Source organism: Taudactylus pleione, unplaced genomic scaffold (genome assembly GCF_031769625.1).
Source record: "Taudactylus pleione unplaced genomic scaffold, aTauple2 ptg000537l, whole genome shotgun sequence".
In the NCBI taxonomy this organism is placed as follows: Eukaryota; Metazoa; Chordata; class Amphibia; order Anura; family Myobatrachidae; genus Taudactylus; species Taudactylus pleione.
This window is the reverse complement of record NW_028284939.1, coordinates 8,723,025-8,742,075: the sequence shown is the minus strand read 5'-3', so window position 1 is coordinate 8,742,075 and position 19,051 is coordinate 8,723,025. Positions and strand designations below refer to the sequence as shown.

Here is a 19,051-nt window from a genome sequence, read left to right as displayed (position 1 = left end):
AGTGCAATATAGCATAGATATCAGTGTACTGCCTGCATAAAGTGCAATATAGCATAGATATCAGTGTACTGCCTGCATAAAGTGCAATATAGAATAGATATCAGTGTGTACTGCCTGCATAAACCATAGATATCCGTGTACTGCCGGCATAAAGTGCAATATAGCATATATATCAGAGTGTACCTGTTCCAGGGGTTCTTTGACCAACATTAATGGATACATTTCTAGAATCTGTTTTCTGTGCATTTTCTTGCCTCTAGGCTGTATACAGCCGGAGCCGGTGCAAAGTGCAGCCTGACTGGTGCTTAGCAGCTTGCAGATAGAACTAGCCCGGACTGGCAGCGTACAAACACTCTGTGCAAACATAACCTAGCAGCAGTGCAAGGCACACTCACACCGGTGCTGATGGGATGTGAAGCTAACAGACCAAGCGAAATGGCCAATGCATGTTATATAAGCGCAGTGTATAGCCGGCTGATGAGCGTGATCGTGGAATAGATCGTGAAGTCTCACTCTCCCGTGGATTTTAAACCTAGTCGCGCAGCAGCACCTGCAGTAGTGCGGCCGGCGTCCAGCAGGGGCCGCTACGCCGCCTCTCGCTGCACTGCAATGCATAGAGCCTCGGCAGCAGTGGCTGCATTACGGCAGGTGTCCAGCAGGGGGGCTGAGCCTCCTCTCGCAGCGCTATATATATAGAGCCGCAGCAGCGCTCGACAGTGTCATTAGGCAGCAGCAGCAGCGGGCACTGCCAGGTGGGGGGCTCAGGACTCTGACACAGGCAGCAGCAGCAGCAACACCGGAGTCCATCCGAGCTAACCCTGGATTCGCGGAGCTCGTCACCATGCTTGGCTGGCTATAGGAGCTCCATGGAACTAGCCAACTTCTACGAGGTGGACTCCCGGCCGCCCATGAGCGCCCAGCCCGCTGCCTACGGCTACAGGGAGCCCCCGGCCGCCGGGGACTTGAGCGAGCTGTGCGAGAACGAGAACTCCATAGACATCAGCGCCTACATCGACCCTGCAGCCTTCAACGACGAGTTCCTGGCTGATCTCTTCCACAGCAGCAAGCAGGACCGAGCCAAGGCAATGGACTACCACCACCAGCAGCAGCAGCAGGTGGGTCACCCCCAGGCCTATGGCTGCCTGGCCAACTACATGGACAACAAGCTGGACAACAGCTTAAGACCCCTGGTCATCAAGCAAGAGCCCAGGGAAGAGGAGGAAGCCAACAGGGCATCCCTGGCTGCCCTCTACCCCCACCATGCCCCCCAGCACCCATCCCACCTGCAGTACCAGGTGGCCCACTGCGCCCAGACCACCATGCACCTGCAGTCAGGGCACCCAACTCCACCGCCAACCCCTGTGCCCAGTCCACACCACCACCATCCAACCCACCCACGCCACCTCCACCACCAGCTCCCAGCATCTTCTGGAAAGGGCATGTCTTCTTCATCATCATCCTCGTCTTCTTCATCGTCCTCTTCCTCAGAGACTAGAGGCAAGTCCAAAAAGTGGGTGGACAAGAACAGCAATGAGTACAGGGTGAGGAGGGAGAGGAACAACATTGCTGTGAGGAAGAGTAGGGACAAAGCCAAGATGCGCAATGTGGAGACCCAGCAGAAGGTGATGGAGCTGTCCAGCGAGAATGAGAGGCTAAGGAAGCGGGTGGAACAGCTCGGCAGGGAACTGGAGACCCTCAGGGGGATCTTTCGCCAGCTCCCAGAGAGCTCCCTGGTGAAAGTAATGGGAAACTGCACATAATGTTGGGTACATGCTTGCAGTCCTCAGTCTGTGGTCATGTATGGACCTGCGTATAATATGTAGATACCTGCAGTCCTCAGTCTGTGGCCCAGCATGGACCTGTGTATAATGTTGTGTGCATATGTGCAGACCTCAGGCTGTGGTCCTCTATGGATCTGAACTAAGTGCCATGGGTGATATAGACACTCCCTTGAACTTGGGTCCCACTTTGGTTGAACACTTTGTGGATACCACCCTGTGCCCATCAGACCTGTGGTTGTGTGGACATTGCGTGTCTGCATGAGCAGACTGCACCAGGTTGTCTTTGTGGTGCTAGCACAAACAGGGCACCTTCCCTGCTTTCTAAAACTTCCATTTATACGAAATATATTTTTGTCCAATGTTTTTTTTGTTTTTCTTTTTGTACGCTGTGTAAACCATCTTTATATTACATCTCACCCTTTTTTTAATTTTTTTTTTATACAAGTTGTGGTAGGGGCCGGATGTCTATGTTTTTGAGCAGAGGTGTAAAATGTTCTATATAATGTTTATTAGAACCCACTGGGTTGCTGCAATGGCTTGTACTGCGACATGCTGCAGGACTTGCTGACACTCAGTGGGTTCAATTTAAGGGTTGACCTCTATTGCTCCAATAGCCTAAATTGCTTGTGCCATAATGAGTTTGATTATTAACAGGGTATATACTTCTGTGCACCTTACACCTTTTATTAGTGCCTTAAAATCAGTTTGGTGCATCTGTTATACTGTATAAACGATCTTCATAGATGATCTAGCTTAACCTTATGCAAACACCAGCTTTGTACTGTACTGGATGCCATTGCAATTTTTTCCTTTGGAGAAAGAAGACACATCAGACTTTTGAGAGAGATATATATATATATATATATATATATATATTTTTTTTTTTTTTACTATATAAAGTTTGAGCTAAGATCAGGGTCTACCTAAATCCCAAATACTTGCAATGTGGTGCCTTGTTAGTATAAATGCACAAATTTGATGGCCCTGGTAATTACAAGGGATGACACGGGAATATTATGCAAACCTAGATGTCTTTTGTATTATCATACATATTGTATTAAAGAGGACAGGAAAAAAATAAAGCCATTTATTGTAAATATCACAGTGATTTTAATCTTGAATAACATTCGGTAGCTGCTATTTGCTGGTAATTACAGTGTGTTTTTTTTTTTTTTACCTTACCGCTGTATATAGCGACTTTTAACCCCCGACTTAAATGGATCCAGTGGAATGTGAATTAGAAAAACTTGTGCAGTTTTTAAGCTTTAAACTTTTTTTTTTTCATTGCTCATAATCTTGCCATGGAAAACTGTGTATACTTATTATTGTAAAAAGAACCAAACAGATTTTTTTGTATTTTTATTTTTGCAAGCTGCAGTGAATGCACCTACGTAGCTATTAATTGTGCATCTCCCTCAAGTCTAATAAACTATGCAGTACCCAGCTCTAACTAGTCTCACACCTCACTGATTAGGTGTTCTATGGCATAGCATTACTTAGTCCACCTACCCCCATTGCCCCCCAAGCTGTAACACTTTACACCATTGGCTACCGGAGAAGCCTATGGCAACCTATTTCTGCACCGTCTGACTGCTAAATTATTGCTCCTTGTCAGAAAACCCCAGGAAACTTATTAAAGCTTTATTTTTTATTATTTTTTATTATTTTGAGAACGTTATAATTTTTTTTTTTTTTTCAGTTATTGAACAAAAAAGTTTTTTACGCACATTTGTTATTAATTATACTTTTGAAACACAACTTGCATACTTTTATGTTTTTATTTCCAACATAAATAAAGAATATACACAGTCAAATATTTTTTTTCCTGTTTGTTCGTTTAATTTCATAAGGACATTTGAAGACTTCTTAGTAATAACACGGACTGTGACCGTACATTGCTTCTGGTGCAACAGACTGACGGAATGCCGTTTACACCGTAATGAGATGCATCTAAGGTGAACTATTTGCCTAAAGGTGTAAGAATTACAAATTAAGTCTTTGGCATGAAGCTGGGTACAGGAGTGATACATATTTGTATAATGTATGTGAGAACTGTAGAACATTATAAGTATCAATACATTATGCAATAAATATCAAAATATACATATAATTCCACAAACTATAATGCAATAAATATATAATACTAAATATGCAACTAGGCAAGGGGAGTAAGGCTACAGTGCTTCTAAAGTAGAAACAAACAATATGCTATTTAGAGGTAAAAGTAGTTACTCTCATTACAGAACCACATTGAAAATCGATACTGAGAATCTAATGTTCAGTGCAACCCGAAACAGATCTGCCCAAAGTCCCTCTTACAGACTGAGCGTTTCATATTGCATTTGTTTGGCTGTCTCTATGCAACTTTATACTTACACCGTGTGTGTGTGTGTATATATATATATATATATATATATATATATATATATATATACATACATACATTTATCATTTAATTGAGTGTATGAATATAATTTGATTTAGAAAAGTTTTTTGTTATAAATGTTTTTAACGCAGAGGTTCCCAAAGTCCACCATTCCAGTCCACATTTTAGGGATGGCCAATGCTCGAGCACAGGTGACTTAATTAGTACCTCAATCCATTTGATTTAACCATCCGGACTCAAGCTTGGATATCTCTAAAACGTGGACTGTAATGGCGGACTTTGGGAACCTCTGCGCTTAACGTTAAATTCATTGGGAAAGTGCCATCAATCTGGCCAAGTCTAAAATGAGTTTAAGAATGAAAGACATAATAAATAAATAAATAAACTTTAATGCAGTTCCCATATCCTAAATCCATTCTACATTAGGACCCCCATTTATTAACAATCGCTAATGACATTACTGCCCATGATCGCATTGCAATATGCGCCCATGGCGCCCCGATGTATCGTCCGGGACATGGGTTCCGAAAAGGTCCATCCCTGCGATGTGCTGGGAGAGCTGCCGGCCACTGACGGGGCTGCTGCACGTGCGTGGTCACGCTGACTGCACAGGCACGGCCGCCATTGCAGGGGAGGGCAATGGCGGCCGTGCTAATTATGCGCGGTCAGCTGCGGGGGCCAATATGTTGGTTTATTTGGCAGCATGGCATCCCCCATAGAAACCTATGGGGGATGCGGCTGCCTGCGGGAATGTAGGGATCATAACAGGTATCGGATATATCGGCTGCGGTCCCTCCTTCATGCATCCGGGGGAAACAAATATTTGTGGTTAACCCCCTGTTTTCGAGGATTATACCTTAATCATGCATTGATAAATGGGCCCCTAGGTCATGAATCACAGAACATACAGTAGATTTAAATTCTAAACACGGCATTAAGATTCTAGAACCCGGCAATGTGAACTATGTCATTGCAGTCTATTGGTTCTAACCTGACTGCGCTCTACATATATCGACACAAGGGAGCACAACTTGTGGGGGCCCAGAGTGTGTTATCGGGGTCTCATGAACGCGTCGCCTCTTTTGTAGTCCGAATCAGTGAACACTTGTTGGGCACCAGCGCGGTAACACTTGTTTCACTGATCAGCTGTGTACCGGCCCCTACCGTGAGCTGACGCTGCAGGGTCACAGTATCTACTTATAGTCACAGTGCAAAAAGCACATTTTAAATATAAAACCTGGAGGATCATGTGACCTGGAAAGGGAATAAGCCATAACATTGGACCGTAGTCTGTAGGAGTTTCTGGGATCTATTCAACAAGAGTGACGATGTTGCCCAGAATATTATCGGGCAACATCGTCACGATATTTTATCAATGATGATAAAATATGGCATTATTTTGTGCAGGGACAGCGGTTGCGGTAACACGCTGTCCCTGCGATGCCACAGAAGGGATTGTTCTCGGGATTCCGAAAACAATCCCTCCTGTGTGTTCCTGCGAATGCTCAGTCATGCGCTCGGGAACAGTCTCAGTCCTGGCTTCCCGGTGACCGCGGAGGGGTAAGTACAGCTTTAGCCTCCCGAAATTGATTGATATGTGTATGCAGGCTTTATACTAGCCTGTATACATGTATATTTATGTGCGATTATATTTGACATAAATGTTAACGATAATCGCACATAAATATTCATGTATACAGGCTAGTATAAAGCCTATATACACATATCAATCAATTTCGGGAGGTTTAAAAGCCTCTAGAGTGACTTACCGGCTGCCGATCACCGGGAAGCAGGGACTTATGGGCAATATTCCCTCTGTCCCTGCAGTTTTCGAGAAATATACATATTTTCTTCATGTAACGCCATTCTGAAATGGCGTTACATAACACTTTTTGCTTTGCTGAATAGCAAAAAGCGTTAAAGCACTGTAGAGATCAATGGCTGATCCCTACAGTGCGGTACTCAGCGAGATGGGAATCAATGGATCCCATTGCTGATTAGGGGATTTACATAAAAAATATGGAAATCATAGTTTCCGTGTTTTTTATGTACAAAAAAAATCAATGCTGAATAGTTCCCTCTATGCGTCTAGGTATTCAGTCATTACATGAAACGTTTATAAGACAAGTGCATCAGTATTGCAGGTTAGTTCGCTGTTGGGTCTGTCACATTGGTGCTGAAACCGGCCTTTAGGGCTAGAACGAGCATGACATGGGCGCTCAAACTGACGGAGGCACGTTTTGCGCAAGGAATTCATCAGAAAACGTGGATTTTCTCGGCGTTATGCCCACAAATTCCTTAATGGCTGTCTATACATTATCATTGTAGTTGTGACAGCAACCAGACCACTGCCAGCTGCGGCCCGGGTGAAGATGCAGTCAACGTTAGTGAGGTGGGGGGAGTGGGCCAATTCCCTCCGCACACATATTATACAGTATATATATTTAGAAGAAAATGTGTATTCTAGCTTATTCTCTACCCAGGTCTCATAGACATATATTGGGCCAGCACAGTGGTTAGCATTGATGTATCACAGCGCTAGGGTCAGGGGTTCAATTCTGCCCAGGGCACTATCTGTGTGGAGTTTGTATGTTCTCCCATGTTTGTGTATGTTTCCTCCAGGTGCTCCACTTTCAACAGGTGCCCGCACTCCAAAAACAAACAGTGAGGTTACTTGGCATTGACAAACTTAGGTGTGTGTGTATGAAAGGGAATATAGATTGTCAGGGATTGAGGCATAACATTTAGGGGCTATATAACTATTAATAATAATTATGACCCCTTTGTACTCTAGTCATGCAATGAATTAGGGTCAAGTGCTTATCGGATATAATAACCTGCCCTATAATCATCCATTTCTTCACACCAAATGCAACCGGACCTATAAAATCATATTTGCTTGTTCAGAAGAGAATATACAGAATTCAAACATGAGGTAAATGTAATAGGGTGAGAGGTTAGAAAATGTGAGGGTTTAGCAGTAATCTCTCACATTGGTCGAGTTTTATCTTCAAAATGGGAAAACATCTGGGTGAGAGTTTAAATCGTGAGAGTATTGTGAGTCTGAAAAACATGAGAGTTTGCTCTGATGCTTTGTTCTCAGACTTTATTACATTGGCCGAGTTTAAAAAGTGCGAGAAAACTCACATTCTCTAATCTCTCACCCTATAACATTTGGCCCCATATTTAACTGGCCAACAGAGCAGCTTCTAGGATCAGTCCCTATCTGGTATGTTCCCTACAGAACACACATGAAGCCTGCAAAACCATTAGGCAACACGCATATGAATTATTAGTACATCCTAGTTATTCCCACACATGTACTGTATGCAGGGCCTGATTAACAATGGGGCGGATGGAGCTACAGCTCCAGGCCTCCACATAAAAATAGGCCCATTGTCATGACAACATGATGTTGACTAGCCATCTGCTGTCCACAAGGTCAGCCATAAATCATAAGTAGTAAAATTGTATTTCTATTTACCTCACAAAATTAAGCATTTTTTCTTTTACATATTTAGGGAAACATTGGGTATAGGGGTGTACATGCCCACATGGCACTGGTCACACCTATACAGCACTGGTCACATCTCCTCTGCTTCTCATAATAGGCCCTTGGTCATTTTCAGCTCCAGGCCCATGTGGCCCTCAATCCGGCCCTGACTGTATGAGTACATGGACCATGGATCCTACACTTACTGGGTTTATAACACATATACTACAGACTGAAGAGGCTTTTATAATGCAGTGACTGCACATTAATGGGCCTACTTGTTATGTTAATTATCGGCGGGACGATAATTAACATTCTAGCACCGGAACAATAAATCAATGCTCCGGCACGGAGACAGCTGATCCGAAAATCGGCTGTTTCTACAAATCTTTTCACGGCTACTTCCGTAGCAGTGAAAATTAACGCTACCGAGTCTGATTAGGGTTCAAGCAGGCGCACAACGCCCTGACGGACGGAGCAGGTCAGTGGCGCAGGGATCCCTCGTCTCAACCCTGGAGTCCTTCCCATAGGGGAGGAGTAGGGTGCGGGAGCAAACGCCATCTAAAATGTATTTTCGGAGCTTGATGAATTTTGGTCACAATAGGGGGCTGAAAGGTAAGCAGGAGATATTAACTTAATGATGAATGTTTCCATACAAAAGTGGGTGAATATGTTAATTATCACCTGCTTTTGTATAAATTAATTGATGATGAGTAGACTCTGGATTTTACGTCGTTACACAAAACTAGTTGGATGTGTGAACTAAGCGCCTCATTTATCAACGAGTTTTATCATTCACAACAACTGATAAAACTTGTTGTGTATGATAAATGGTGCTCCAGCCAATCAGCTCCTGTCATTTTTCAAACAGATGACAGTTGGGAGCTGATTGGCTGGAGCACCATTTATCATACGCAATGAGTTTTATCAGTTGTTGTGAATGATAAATCTAGTTGATAAATGAGGCGCTTAGGGACAGATGTATGAAGCTCTGGAAAGTGATAAAGTGCAGAGTGATAAACGACCAACCAATCAGCTCACAACTGTCATGTTACAAGCTGTGTTTGAAAAATGACAGGTAGGAGCGGATTGGTTGGTCATTTATCACTCTGCACTTTATCACTTTCCAGAGCTTCATACATCTGCCCCTTAGTTTGTTAAACTTTGCATATTTACTGTATGTAATTACATTGAGCTATTGGTACTCACATGATGAGCTCTTCCATGGTTTCAGAGGTCGTGTAGACGTTTTACAGAAATACCTATATTTACCACCGCCGCAGAGATATTCGGTATTGGATGGGATTTCATATGTTCATCAAAGAAACATAGGAGAAAGCAATTGCACAGTGGAAGGATTGCATACACTACCCTGAAGTTGCAAACCAAATGGTAAGAAAAGTGACTGCACAAATGCACTAGGACAGATCGCCATAAAGCTACACTAAAATGCACTCAGTTAGAGTTAATGTTAATATGTATATATATATATACGCACATACACAAATGTGTTTGCCACTGTCATCATAATATGAACTCAAGTGCCTTCACCAACATCAATATACCCTGAGTGGCCCTTTGGGTTTTATGATTAAGGTTTTTCCCTGAAGAAAGTGTAACCAGTAAAATGAAACGTCATCAGTGAACACAACGGCTGCCGGATCCAGTATGCGACCATGTCTTGCACAAGACACTACAAAAACTCTAATTCCTGCCTTCATTATGGGTTGGGTACCCCACTACTTACCTTTGGATGCCAGCAGTCGAGATGCTTGCGTCGGGCTGGTGTCGGGCTTCTTGCACCAGCATTCTGAGGGTCGGGATTTCAAGTACATCCCCCTCATTATCTCCCACATTGATTATTGCAATAGTCTCCTTAGTGGTCCCCAAAACAGACTCTCACCACTACAATCCATTCTGGGTGCTGCCCTGAGGCTGATCTTCCTCACTAAACGTTCATCGTCTGCTGCTCCGCTCTGTCAGTCCCTCCACTGGTTACCTGTATTCTACCGAATTCAATTTAAAATATTTCTACTTACACATAAGGCCAACCTACTTCTCTTCACTTATCTCAATATATCCCCCAGCTCGACCTCTCAGACCAGCACAAGATCCGCGTCTCTCATTTGCGCTCATTACATGCTCCCATTCATGATTACAGGACTTTTTAAGGCATTCGCACAAATCTGGGCCTACGCACTGTCACTAGAGGCCATACTGTCTTGGTAATAAGGGAGACGTATGACGCCCTGGAGAGAGAAGCCCAAAGCAACCAATCAGCTTCTATCTGTCATTTATCCAGCAGAGTTTTCTATGAAATGACAGCTAGAAGCTGATTGGTTGCTTCTTCCTTCTCACTGTGAAAAAACAAATGAGTAAAAGGGTTAATGAAACACACAGAGTTTTTGCCTTCCATAAATATGTGGTTTCAGACATCCTGAATATGGCCTGCAAAGATCTGTATTGTACAAGTATCTCGTATCTGGGTTCTGGACAAAAGTCTGCAATCGTACGCACACGCACGTTGTGAAAATATGCAAATGAATTGCGATCTCGCTGCGATCGCAGCACTATATCAAAATGCCCACCAGCTTATAAAGCCACCCACTTCCCATTACATACATCCGCAAGTCAGCGAAAACATCGGTAACATCGGATCCATACGCAGAGTTGTGGTTGAGCTTGACCTGACTCACAAACTGCGAAACTCCCTGTCGCCATCCAGACCTCTGGATGCATATGCCGTCGCAGGGGCTTAATTATGCACGCCCCTGTAATGGCGTTCAAACGCACAGGCATATCTGCGTTCCTTTAACTAACCCCCCTCCCTTCAACCCCAAATGGCACTTCCTGTCAGTCATTTATCAATTTATCAGTTGCTCTGCGTATCTACTGCGTTCGCTTTCGCGATCGCAACGGCCGGCTCTCACACGCGCACTGCGGTGCCTACATATGCGCAGAACGCAAACATTGACTGGGTGCGTGCGAACGCAGACTTGCGATCCAAGCTGAACGAGGCCTAAAGTCCCAGGCAACTGGGTGTTTGGCGCAATAGGTTCTGGTGCAAGGACACAGGAAGCGATGTCAGGTTACATAAAAAGACAGACTTGAAATTACCCAATGTTTCTCATCAGTGTACAGGAAATACTTAGCACCCAGTACATTACTTTGTGTCCATTCCTTCCTATCTGCATTTTGTTACCAGAATTATCCACAAGTGTGAGAGTGAAAAGACATTTTGACACTTCCAGGAACAGATTACAGAGATATCAGGGACATCATATTTCTGCTTTTATCTGTTTTTTTTTTTTATAAACAGGGTTTTAATTTTTTTTTTTTGTGAATTTACTTTTTATGGTGGGTTTTTGACCTAAGGCCTGAGCATCCCACGGAGTGTTCCCGGCAGCAGGAGATGCGTGCTCTGACCATAACCTGCCCAGTACCGCGACGGTGTGAGAGCAGAGCTGCGTATTGCAGGGGCCTCTTGTTTCATGGTGCTGAAAATTTGCAAAGCTTAGAGAAGTCAGCGGGGCTCTGATCAGATATGGGGGTGCAGGACGGATCACGGTGGGGTTTGGGAGCATTGAACAGGTTCAAACAGGTTTTTGGGCTCTATTTACTAAGCAGTGTTAGGAGACAGAGTGAAAAGTGATAAGAAAGTGATAAGGTGCCAGCCAATCAGCTCCCAACTGTCATTTTTCAACCACAGCCTGTGAGATGACAGTTGGGAGCTGATTGGCTGGGACCTTATCACTTTCTTATCACTTTTCACTCTGTCTCCGAACACTGCTTAGTAAATGGGCCCCTCAGTTTGGTATGTGCAGGCAAAAAGGGTGACTGGCATCACCAGGTCCTCTGACAAATTTTCCCTCCAAATAAGTATCTGATCCAGGACTTCTTCTCCAACTTGCAGATGGAAGCTCTCCCTAGTTTAGAAAATAGATACATAAAGAGGCAACCAGAAGTGGAAACCCCTTTAAAGTAAAAATTGGTCACATAAATAGTCTACACATACTCAGCAAAGCATTTATTCTGCATATGGAACCACCTTTATGTACATATTTGCAGGTATTACCGTGACCGAGAGACGTTATGACACAACTCACTTGCTCAAACCTCAGATACAATGTAAAATTGAGCATAAACCTTTTGCAATATGCTGTCTCTGCTTTATTTTCTAGTATAGCAAATAAGTCATATTAATTAGTATTAAAAAAAATCTTGATAATAAAAAAAGGAGACGTGTGCATTGTATATTGTTACATAACATTGGGTATACTGCATTATAAAATAAGAGAGCCACTGTAGAGGGAATATCACATTACTCAGATAATTACAGTAAAACCTTAGAATGATCTATTTGTTCCAAGAGCTTGCTATCTGTTTAGACATAAGGCAAGGCAGCAGAAACATGAGCATTGGCATCAAGTGGGATTTAGCGCTAACTAACTCAGTAATTGAAAAATAAATAAAATAATTACAACGTGAAATTGACACAATACCCATTCAGCCAGGTGTGTGTGTCCTGTGGATCTCATTGCGGCACATGGAAGATCTAACGATAAAATAAAAACGTATAAGGTATTTATAAAACCTCAAAAAAGAACATCTGACAGATATTACAATGAAGTATTTTATAGCATAATATTTGGGAAACACTGGCATAAAATATCACTGTCTGCTCACCAGTGATGGTACATGGTATCATAGTAATTCTATGTATGACCCTTTTGGCCATTGCAAATGACAAAAAGACAATATAGTGGATATTTATTTAAAGTGAACCTGTCACCTTGTGCAAGGCAGTGGCTGCCATCCTGTGGGCTGGAGTGAGGTTTGCAAGAATCCGTTCAAGCTTTTAAGACAGTCAGTAGTTCCCCGTGATTTGATTGGCTGAATGCATCTGTCACAAAATGGCTGCCTCCTTTATGTGCAAGCAATGGCTTCCCTGGGAGGAAAGGAGGAAAAATCCAGCTATGGTTCACTTCAAAGTGATATTTCATACTATTTTTAGTACCAATTTTGAATGAAGCAGGTGGTTTCGGTTTCAACATTCCCTGACAGCTATATAAAAATAAACAGGTCAAACTGGCCCCCAATCCAGCCAGACCACCCCATTGAAATAGGTCTTTCCAGTGGTCAATTGACATCAGTAGACTTTTGGATGTGATCAGTATACAAGTCCCGCCACACGTCATGTGACCATGTAATCTTCTCATGACAGCAACTCTCCAGTTCACTAAGAGCCTGATTCATTATCGTTCGCACTCGCGATTACGCACGCAATCGGCCGATTGTTGCGTTCTGAGCATGCGTACGCATCACAGTGCTCGTGCGCAAACCGGCCACTGCGATCACAGAGGCTACGCAGACCCATCGCACAGTGATTGATAGGAAGCGCCGTTTGTGGGTAGTGACGGGGGGGTGGTCGGGGAAACACAGGCGTGCCACTGCATTCGCACGCCATTTCAAGGGCGTGCATAAATTAGCCACTGGGAAGCCATATGTCAGGTCTCATAGCGTGCATGGCTGTTAGCAATTTCTGAGAACGGTCATGGCTTGTGCAAGTGTGCGTGAGGCTGCGATGTTACTCGATTGTACCGATGGTTTCGCTATTCTGCTAAGTATTACAGATGTGCGTATGGTAAAGTGGGCATCCTTATGTGGTGCTGAACTTGCATTGCCATCGCAGTGGTTTGGCTTGCTATCACAGGTGAACTGCGTGTGTACGCAATATTGTGATCTGTAGTGAACCAGGCCCTAAGTAAAGTTACTACAGTGAAACCCTGTCATTTGCACAATATGGCCGTTAAGTCACACGTGAAGTATATCTGTGTGGCTTATGTCATTTGGTAATTTTCCAAGATCAGTCACGTGCAACTTCCCAAAAAAAGTAGGGATTCCATTTTCTATCACTGGCCCCAACTTTCAATCTACTCATTAGTCGAGCATTCAAAATGGCAGGTGTGCGGCTTTGCTCCTTTGGCCAATAGGATGCGACACATCATTACCAGTCCCAGTCACAGCTGCCTGTAGATACGGCAGCCATTTTGCAGATCTGTACAAGAGAGACTTTATGCTGTTCTAGACCTATGTGAGGATAATAATGCCCCCTTATTCACACACAGGGTTAGCGTGATAAAGAGCTGGCATCACTGCCAACTTAGATATTATAGATCAGGAAAACAGGAAAAACAAGTCATTTGGGCCAAAACACCCAACCCATTACAGCAGTGTATAACATGACAATGTACCTTTTGAGAAGATTGTAATTAATACGTTTAATTATCCCTATCTATATGAAAAATCTTAGCCCGCGCCAGTGATAGAAAATCGCCTGTTTTGTTTACTGAGTAACTGATATGATGTTGACTCAGAGTAACTATGAATTGGATAATTACTTGCTGTGCAATAAACCAAAGCCAAGCCAGGCAGCGTCTCCTGGTGCGGGCAAAGCGAAAGGAAATGGCACTAGTCAAATATTTTGTATTCGGTTATTCTTGGACGAAATATGATCTAAATCTGATCATATTTATCCATACCTACCAATTCTCCTAAGTATCGGATCGGGACCTCTCCAGCCCAACTTCGGAGCCTGTACCCGATAGGCAACGTCATTTATAGATGCCGTTATCTATAGAAGCCTACGGGCTACTTTTCACATACTTGCCCGAGAGGGATCCAATAGAATCCCTCCCGGTGTACCCCACGGCCGCGCATTTGCAGAAGGACTCCCAGGTCATAAACCTGGAAGTCCTGACACCTGAAAGGACAGCTCTTATCCTTCCTCTTTGGAAGATTTGACCCATGTGCAGAGAGGTTAGAGGGCCCTGCTCGCCTGCATACAATCTATAGGATCCACGGTAAAGCAGTGCTTATGAAGTACTCATGAAGCAGCAGAGGCGTTTTAAGAGAAGAGAGGGCACAGGGCCTTATTAAAATAGCGGCAAAAAACGAAGTTTTTTCTGCCATTGGCGAGAACGGACGTTTTTCGCTAAAAAATGGCAAAATTTTCACAAATAAAAAAAAAACAGACGAAAATGGCAGCAGGCGAAAAAAAAAACCAGGAGAAAAATATTCTCCATACAAGACCTGGGACGAGATGCCCTAAATGGAAAATGCGATAAAAACCTTGTATCCGCATTTTCCATATGCATTAATGTGTGGCTGCCGGGGTTCCGATGCGGAGGGTAACGCCAGGTTTTGCTGACATTACCCAATAGAAGCCTATGGGCTTCTACCGGATCACGCTGGTATGAGAGATCCGATCGGATCCCTCCCAACATGCCCTGCGGCCACCGCGTCACTCTGCGCATGAGCAGATGGACTCCTGGGACATAAAGCCGGAAGTCCGCGGTGCTGCGAGGATCGCAAAGGACAGCGCTTATCGGAAGAGCTGTCCTCTGTGCTATTGATCGCATATGTTAGTGCATATGCGATCAGTAGGGATGCGGTGACTGGCGGTAAGTATTGCACTGTTTTAGTGCATCCCGCAGGAGAAAATAAAATGCAAAATCCATATTTTTTGCTAAATATGTGGGGATTTCTTTCAGAACCCTTTGGACACCCCCCTAATGATAAATTACCAGAAAAAAAATTGTAAGTTGCGTACTTTGGCAAAAAACGACCGCACAAATGTTGGGGCGAACAAGGCTAGAAAGCAATTTTTTTTCCAGGAAACCATTGTTCCGTGTAAATTGGGGGTACGTTAAAATGGGTGCAAGTATATTTTCATGTCGTAAAAACGCATTTTTAAAAACTGATAAAAAACGCTTGCTGCCACCACGTGCGATGTTTAAAATACTTGACGCATCCATACCGCCCCCCAAAAAATCAGACCCAATACGTTAAAACCATTTTCAAAGTTTTTCTTCTTTTCGCCTGGAGACTACAGAGAGGTCAGTATAACTGTATATGGGTGCAGGTCAGGGGCACCACACACCCTGCGCCCATTACAGATACGCCTTTGTGAAGCGGTTACATAAACATTACCATATAGCACAATGGAATATGCTGGCACTATATTACTATTAATAACTAATCTCTCACCTTCATGTAGTGGAATGGGCCATACTGTGGGCTGAGCCAATTTCCTCCAAATGTGGAATTGATACAAAGGAGGCATGAGGCACAAAACATATACAGTATTGATTCAGCACTGCTGTATACATGATGGGCCCCCCTTCAGGCACAGGTAGGGATGGCCATCAGCCATCGATGATTCAAAGTCATTGATGGTTTATGGCCGATGTCGAATGCTTTTAACATCGATGGAGGAGAACCAGATGGCTTCCCTCCATCGATGTCTAAGCATAACCGAATGTTTTGTTTTGTTTTTACACAGAGCTTAGCTCCGCCCCCAACACCAGTGAAGCCCCGCCTCCAGGTTCTGATTGGCCAGCGGGCCAGTCAGTTAAAAAACAGGGATGACCATCAGTTGGTGGCACCATCGATGGTCATCCACAGAATAGTTTACCAGCTATGGCTACTTGCTATTTTGCCATCGATGGTAACACCACCGATGGCCAACCCTAGGCATAGGTGTGTCCCAGGAAAAGACTAAGGGCCTGATTCAGAGCCGCTCATAAGCGGCCGCTCGTTTGTTCCGACCGATGTTCGCACAACTGCGCATGCATACGGATTTTAATACGCATGCGCGAAACCGTCAGTGCGGCCGAAAATCGCGTGCTCGCTAAATAGCGAATGCCTGCTAATTTGAGTGACAGGAGGAGGCGTATGTGGGTGGTAACAGGGGAAGGTGCTTGAAAACGGGGAGTGGAGATCCGAACGCAGGCGTGCCTAAAGGTCAAAACGGGCGTTTTAAGGGTGTGCATAATTACTAAAGCAGCGTCATCGACCATGTCACTTGGTTGTTTTATAGTTAGAACTGCTCGCATGATTGTGGTAGGAAAAACCAACCACAAGAATAACGAGCAGTTCATACGCCGTCCGATGTACTCGATTAATCTAATAAATAGCGGACATGACGTATGATGCGAGCGGCCAGGGGGCGTTTTTTCAAAATTACGTTCGCATGTTTTGTTCGCTCGTTCAGACATAGAGGCGTGAACAGACCGCAAAGAGCGAACGGTTAATTTAAATAGCCAGCCCCTTTTTCTGGACGAGCGAGTGCAAATAGCGTCCGGCTCTTAATCAGGCCCTAAACTAGTAGACACCTCATAATATTTACTAACATAGAATCATAGCCGTCCATAGTATCCTGAAAGAAGCAAGACTTCGGAAAAGGGTCGTGGTCTTGAAATCATGGTATTGGGCATGATTGAGGGGCGGCTTTGGCAGATACGGGGTATAGCCTGTTTTTTTTTCCCTCAAATTACCCATTGGAAATTGAAACTTTGGCCCTCATTCAGAGCCGTACGCTCTGAGCAGAGCGCACGCTCTGAATGAGGGCCGTCCTCCATAACTATGGAGCGTCCTCCTGGACGCTCGTATAGCTGTGGGTCACCAGCCACAGCCTATACGAGCGTGCAGTTTGATGGCCGCGATGGTCTTGACCATCGCGACCATCGAAACTGCGAGCCGGAGCCTGCGGTTGAGGTTTTCAACCGCAAGGCCTGGAGTGATTTTGGCTCTATCAGAGCCAAAATCACTCCCACTGACATCACTAGTGATGTCAGTGGGCCGGTTTCTGACGGGAGGCGTTCCCTTAGGAACGCCCCCGTCAGGGAGGCACGCCCCCGGCACGCCCACCAAAGAGGGCGTGCTGTCAATCAACATCGACAGCACGCCCCCTTTGATCAGACACAACGAGCGAAGGAAAGTCCTTCGCTCGTCGCGTCTGGCGCATGCGCACGACGGAGCTCCCTCCGTCGTGCGCATGCTCAGTGCAGAACATCGACCCACTTGCGAGCGGACAGCCGCTCGCGAGTGGGTCTGAATCAGGCCCTTTGTTATGAAGCTCGTTTCACCCCATAAAACAAGTATGATGATGTTTATAATGTAAATGTTTCTCTGTACGTCGCTATAGACACTTGATGTCACCGCAAAAATAAAGGATAATGATAATCCCTGAATCCTGCAGTGCTGCCGATAGCACAGACCCCTAAATGGGAGTACGGAAATCCTCCAGTCATGAATTGGTTGCAGAATGACCTATTGGGGTAAACAAAAAATGTAATAACTGCTCTAGAATGAGTGGCAGTGCTATCATTGTTTTAGGGGGTACAGAGTCAGACCCTATGTGATCCTATGTCTCCCCCCACTCTGAGGGTGGGTTCACACCTAAACGACCGGCAATCGTGCCGATGTTCAGGGCGATTTGCCTTCACCCTGGACATCGCATGATTGCCGGTACACAATGCACGATTTAATGAACGACGGAACGATCACTTGTTCCAGCCTACGGCGTCGCATGCAATATCGTGTGATTGGCTGTGCAGCACGGCCAATCATGCGATATTGCATGCGACCGATGGAGCGCGCAAATCGGGCGTACACACTGCACGATAGGCCCGATTTGTGGTTCCGATTTGGCTAAAGCGGGCCGATATTGTGCAGATGTGTGCCCACCCTGAGGCTCCTGCACCCATGAGGCAATCCCAGAGACCCCCTTTTCAGTGAAGGGCGGTTCTGTCTAGAGTAAAGATGCCTCTGACAAAATGAATGACTGAGGAGAGTGAATTCAGCACCTCATTAGCTGGTTATGTCTCCTGTCCAATCAGTTGTCACCGTCACGACATGCCTCCAGGTATTATCTGCTGCCTAGTCCTCTGAGCCCCTCTACAGGCTCTGGAAGGCGGCATCCTGGCAGTTATTGCATATACATTGGGTATCCTAGGGGCAGGCCCGAGCTACATGGCAGGTTACACAGATGTGTCCTCACTAACCTATTCTCGCGTCTGATAACCCCGTTGGTTGCGACACAGATTATGTGATTTAAGAAGCGCCATGCCTATTAGCTTGCGCTGCTGGCCTGCGTCTGTAACCTGTCAGCGGTACGTCACAGCGGAAGACGTGTCTGGGTTCAGCACACTGGGTGTTATTATATTTGTCCAGCAGGAAGACAATGCACTTGGCCAGAGAGCATAATGGCGGTGCGCGTGTTGCGCAGTATGTTGGTGCTGGTGGCGGTTAGACCACATGTGGTACAGCTTAACCAGGTGTTTTTTATAATCAAGTACAAACGACATGTAGCATAGATACACAGGCATGTACAGTTATAGCAGCCAAGAGTGCAAGGGTATTGCTGAGCGTTGTAGTGCACCGGGCAGTATGATGACAAACACGCTGGTAGTTAGTGGCGCTATGCCCTTTATGGTCGCAGTGGTGATATAATGTACAGTTCTGTATGGCTCTGTAGTAACTGGAATCTTGGAGGGCAAGTCCATTAACATGGAACGCTGGGAATGGGAGGACCCGCCTACAGGGCGC

The 19,051-nt window shown here is 44.8% G+C and overlaps 1 protein-coding gene across 1 annotated transcript; it reads left to right on the top strand.

Annotated features, from left to right (window-relative positions):
- The first annotated feature begins 736 nt into the window (after positions 1-736).
- Positions 737-2,126, top strand: CEBPA (CCAAT enhancer binding protein alpha). Its single transcript, XM_088451135.1, has one exon. It carries the CDS (start codon positions 867-869, stop codon positions 1,758-1,760), a length of 894 nt encoding a protein of 297 aa, XP_088307261.1. The 5' UTR covers positions 737-866; the 3' UTR covers positions 1,761-2,126.
- Positions 2,127-19,051: the final 16,925 nt, after the last annotated feature.

Bases quoted from the DNA above. Each gene is read 5' to 3' on its own strand.
- CEBPA (XM_088451135.1), top strand. From the start codon at position 867: ATGGAACTAGCCAACTTCTACGAGGTGGACTCCCGGCCGCCCATGAGC.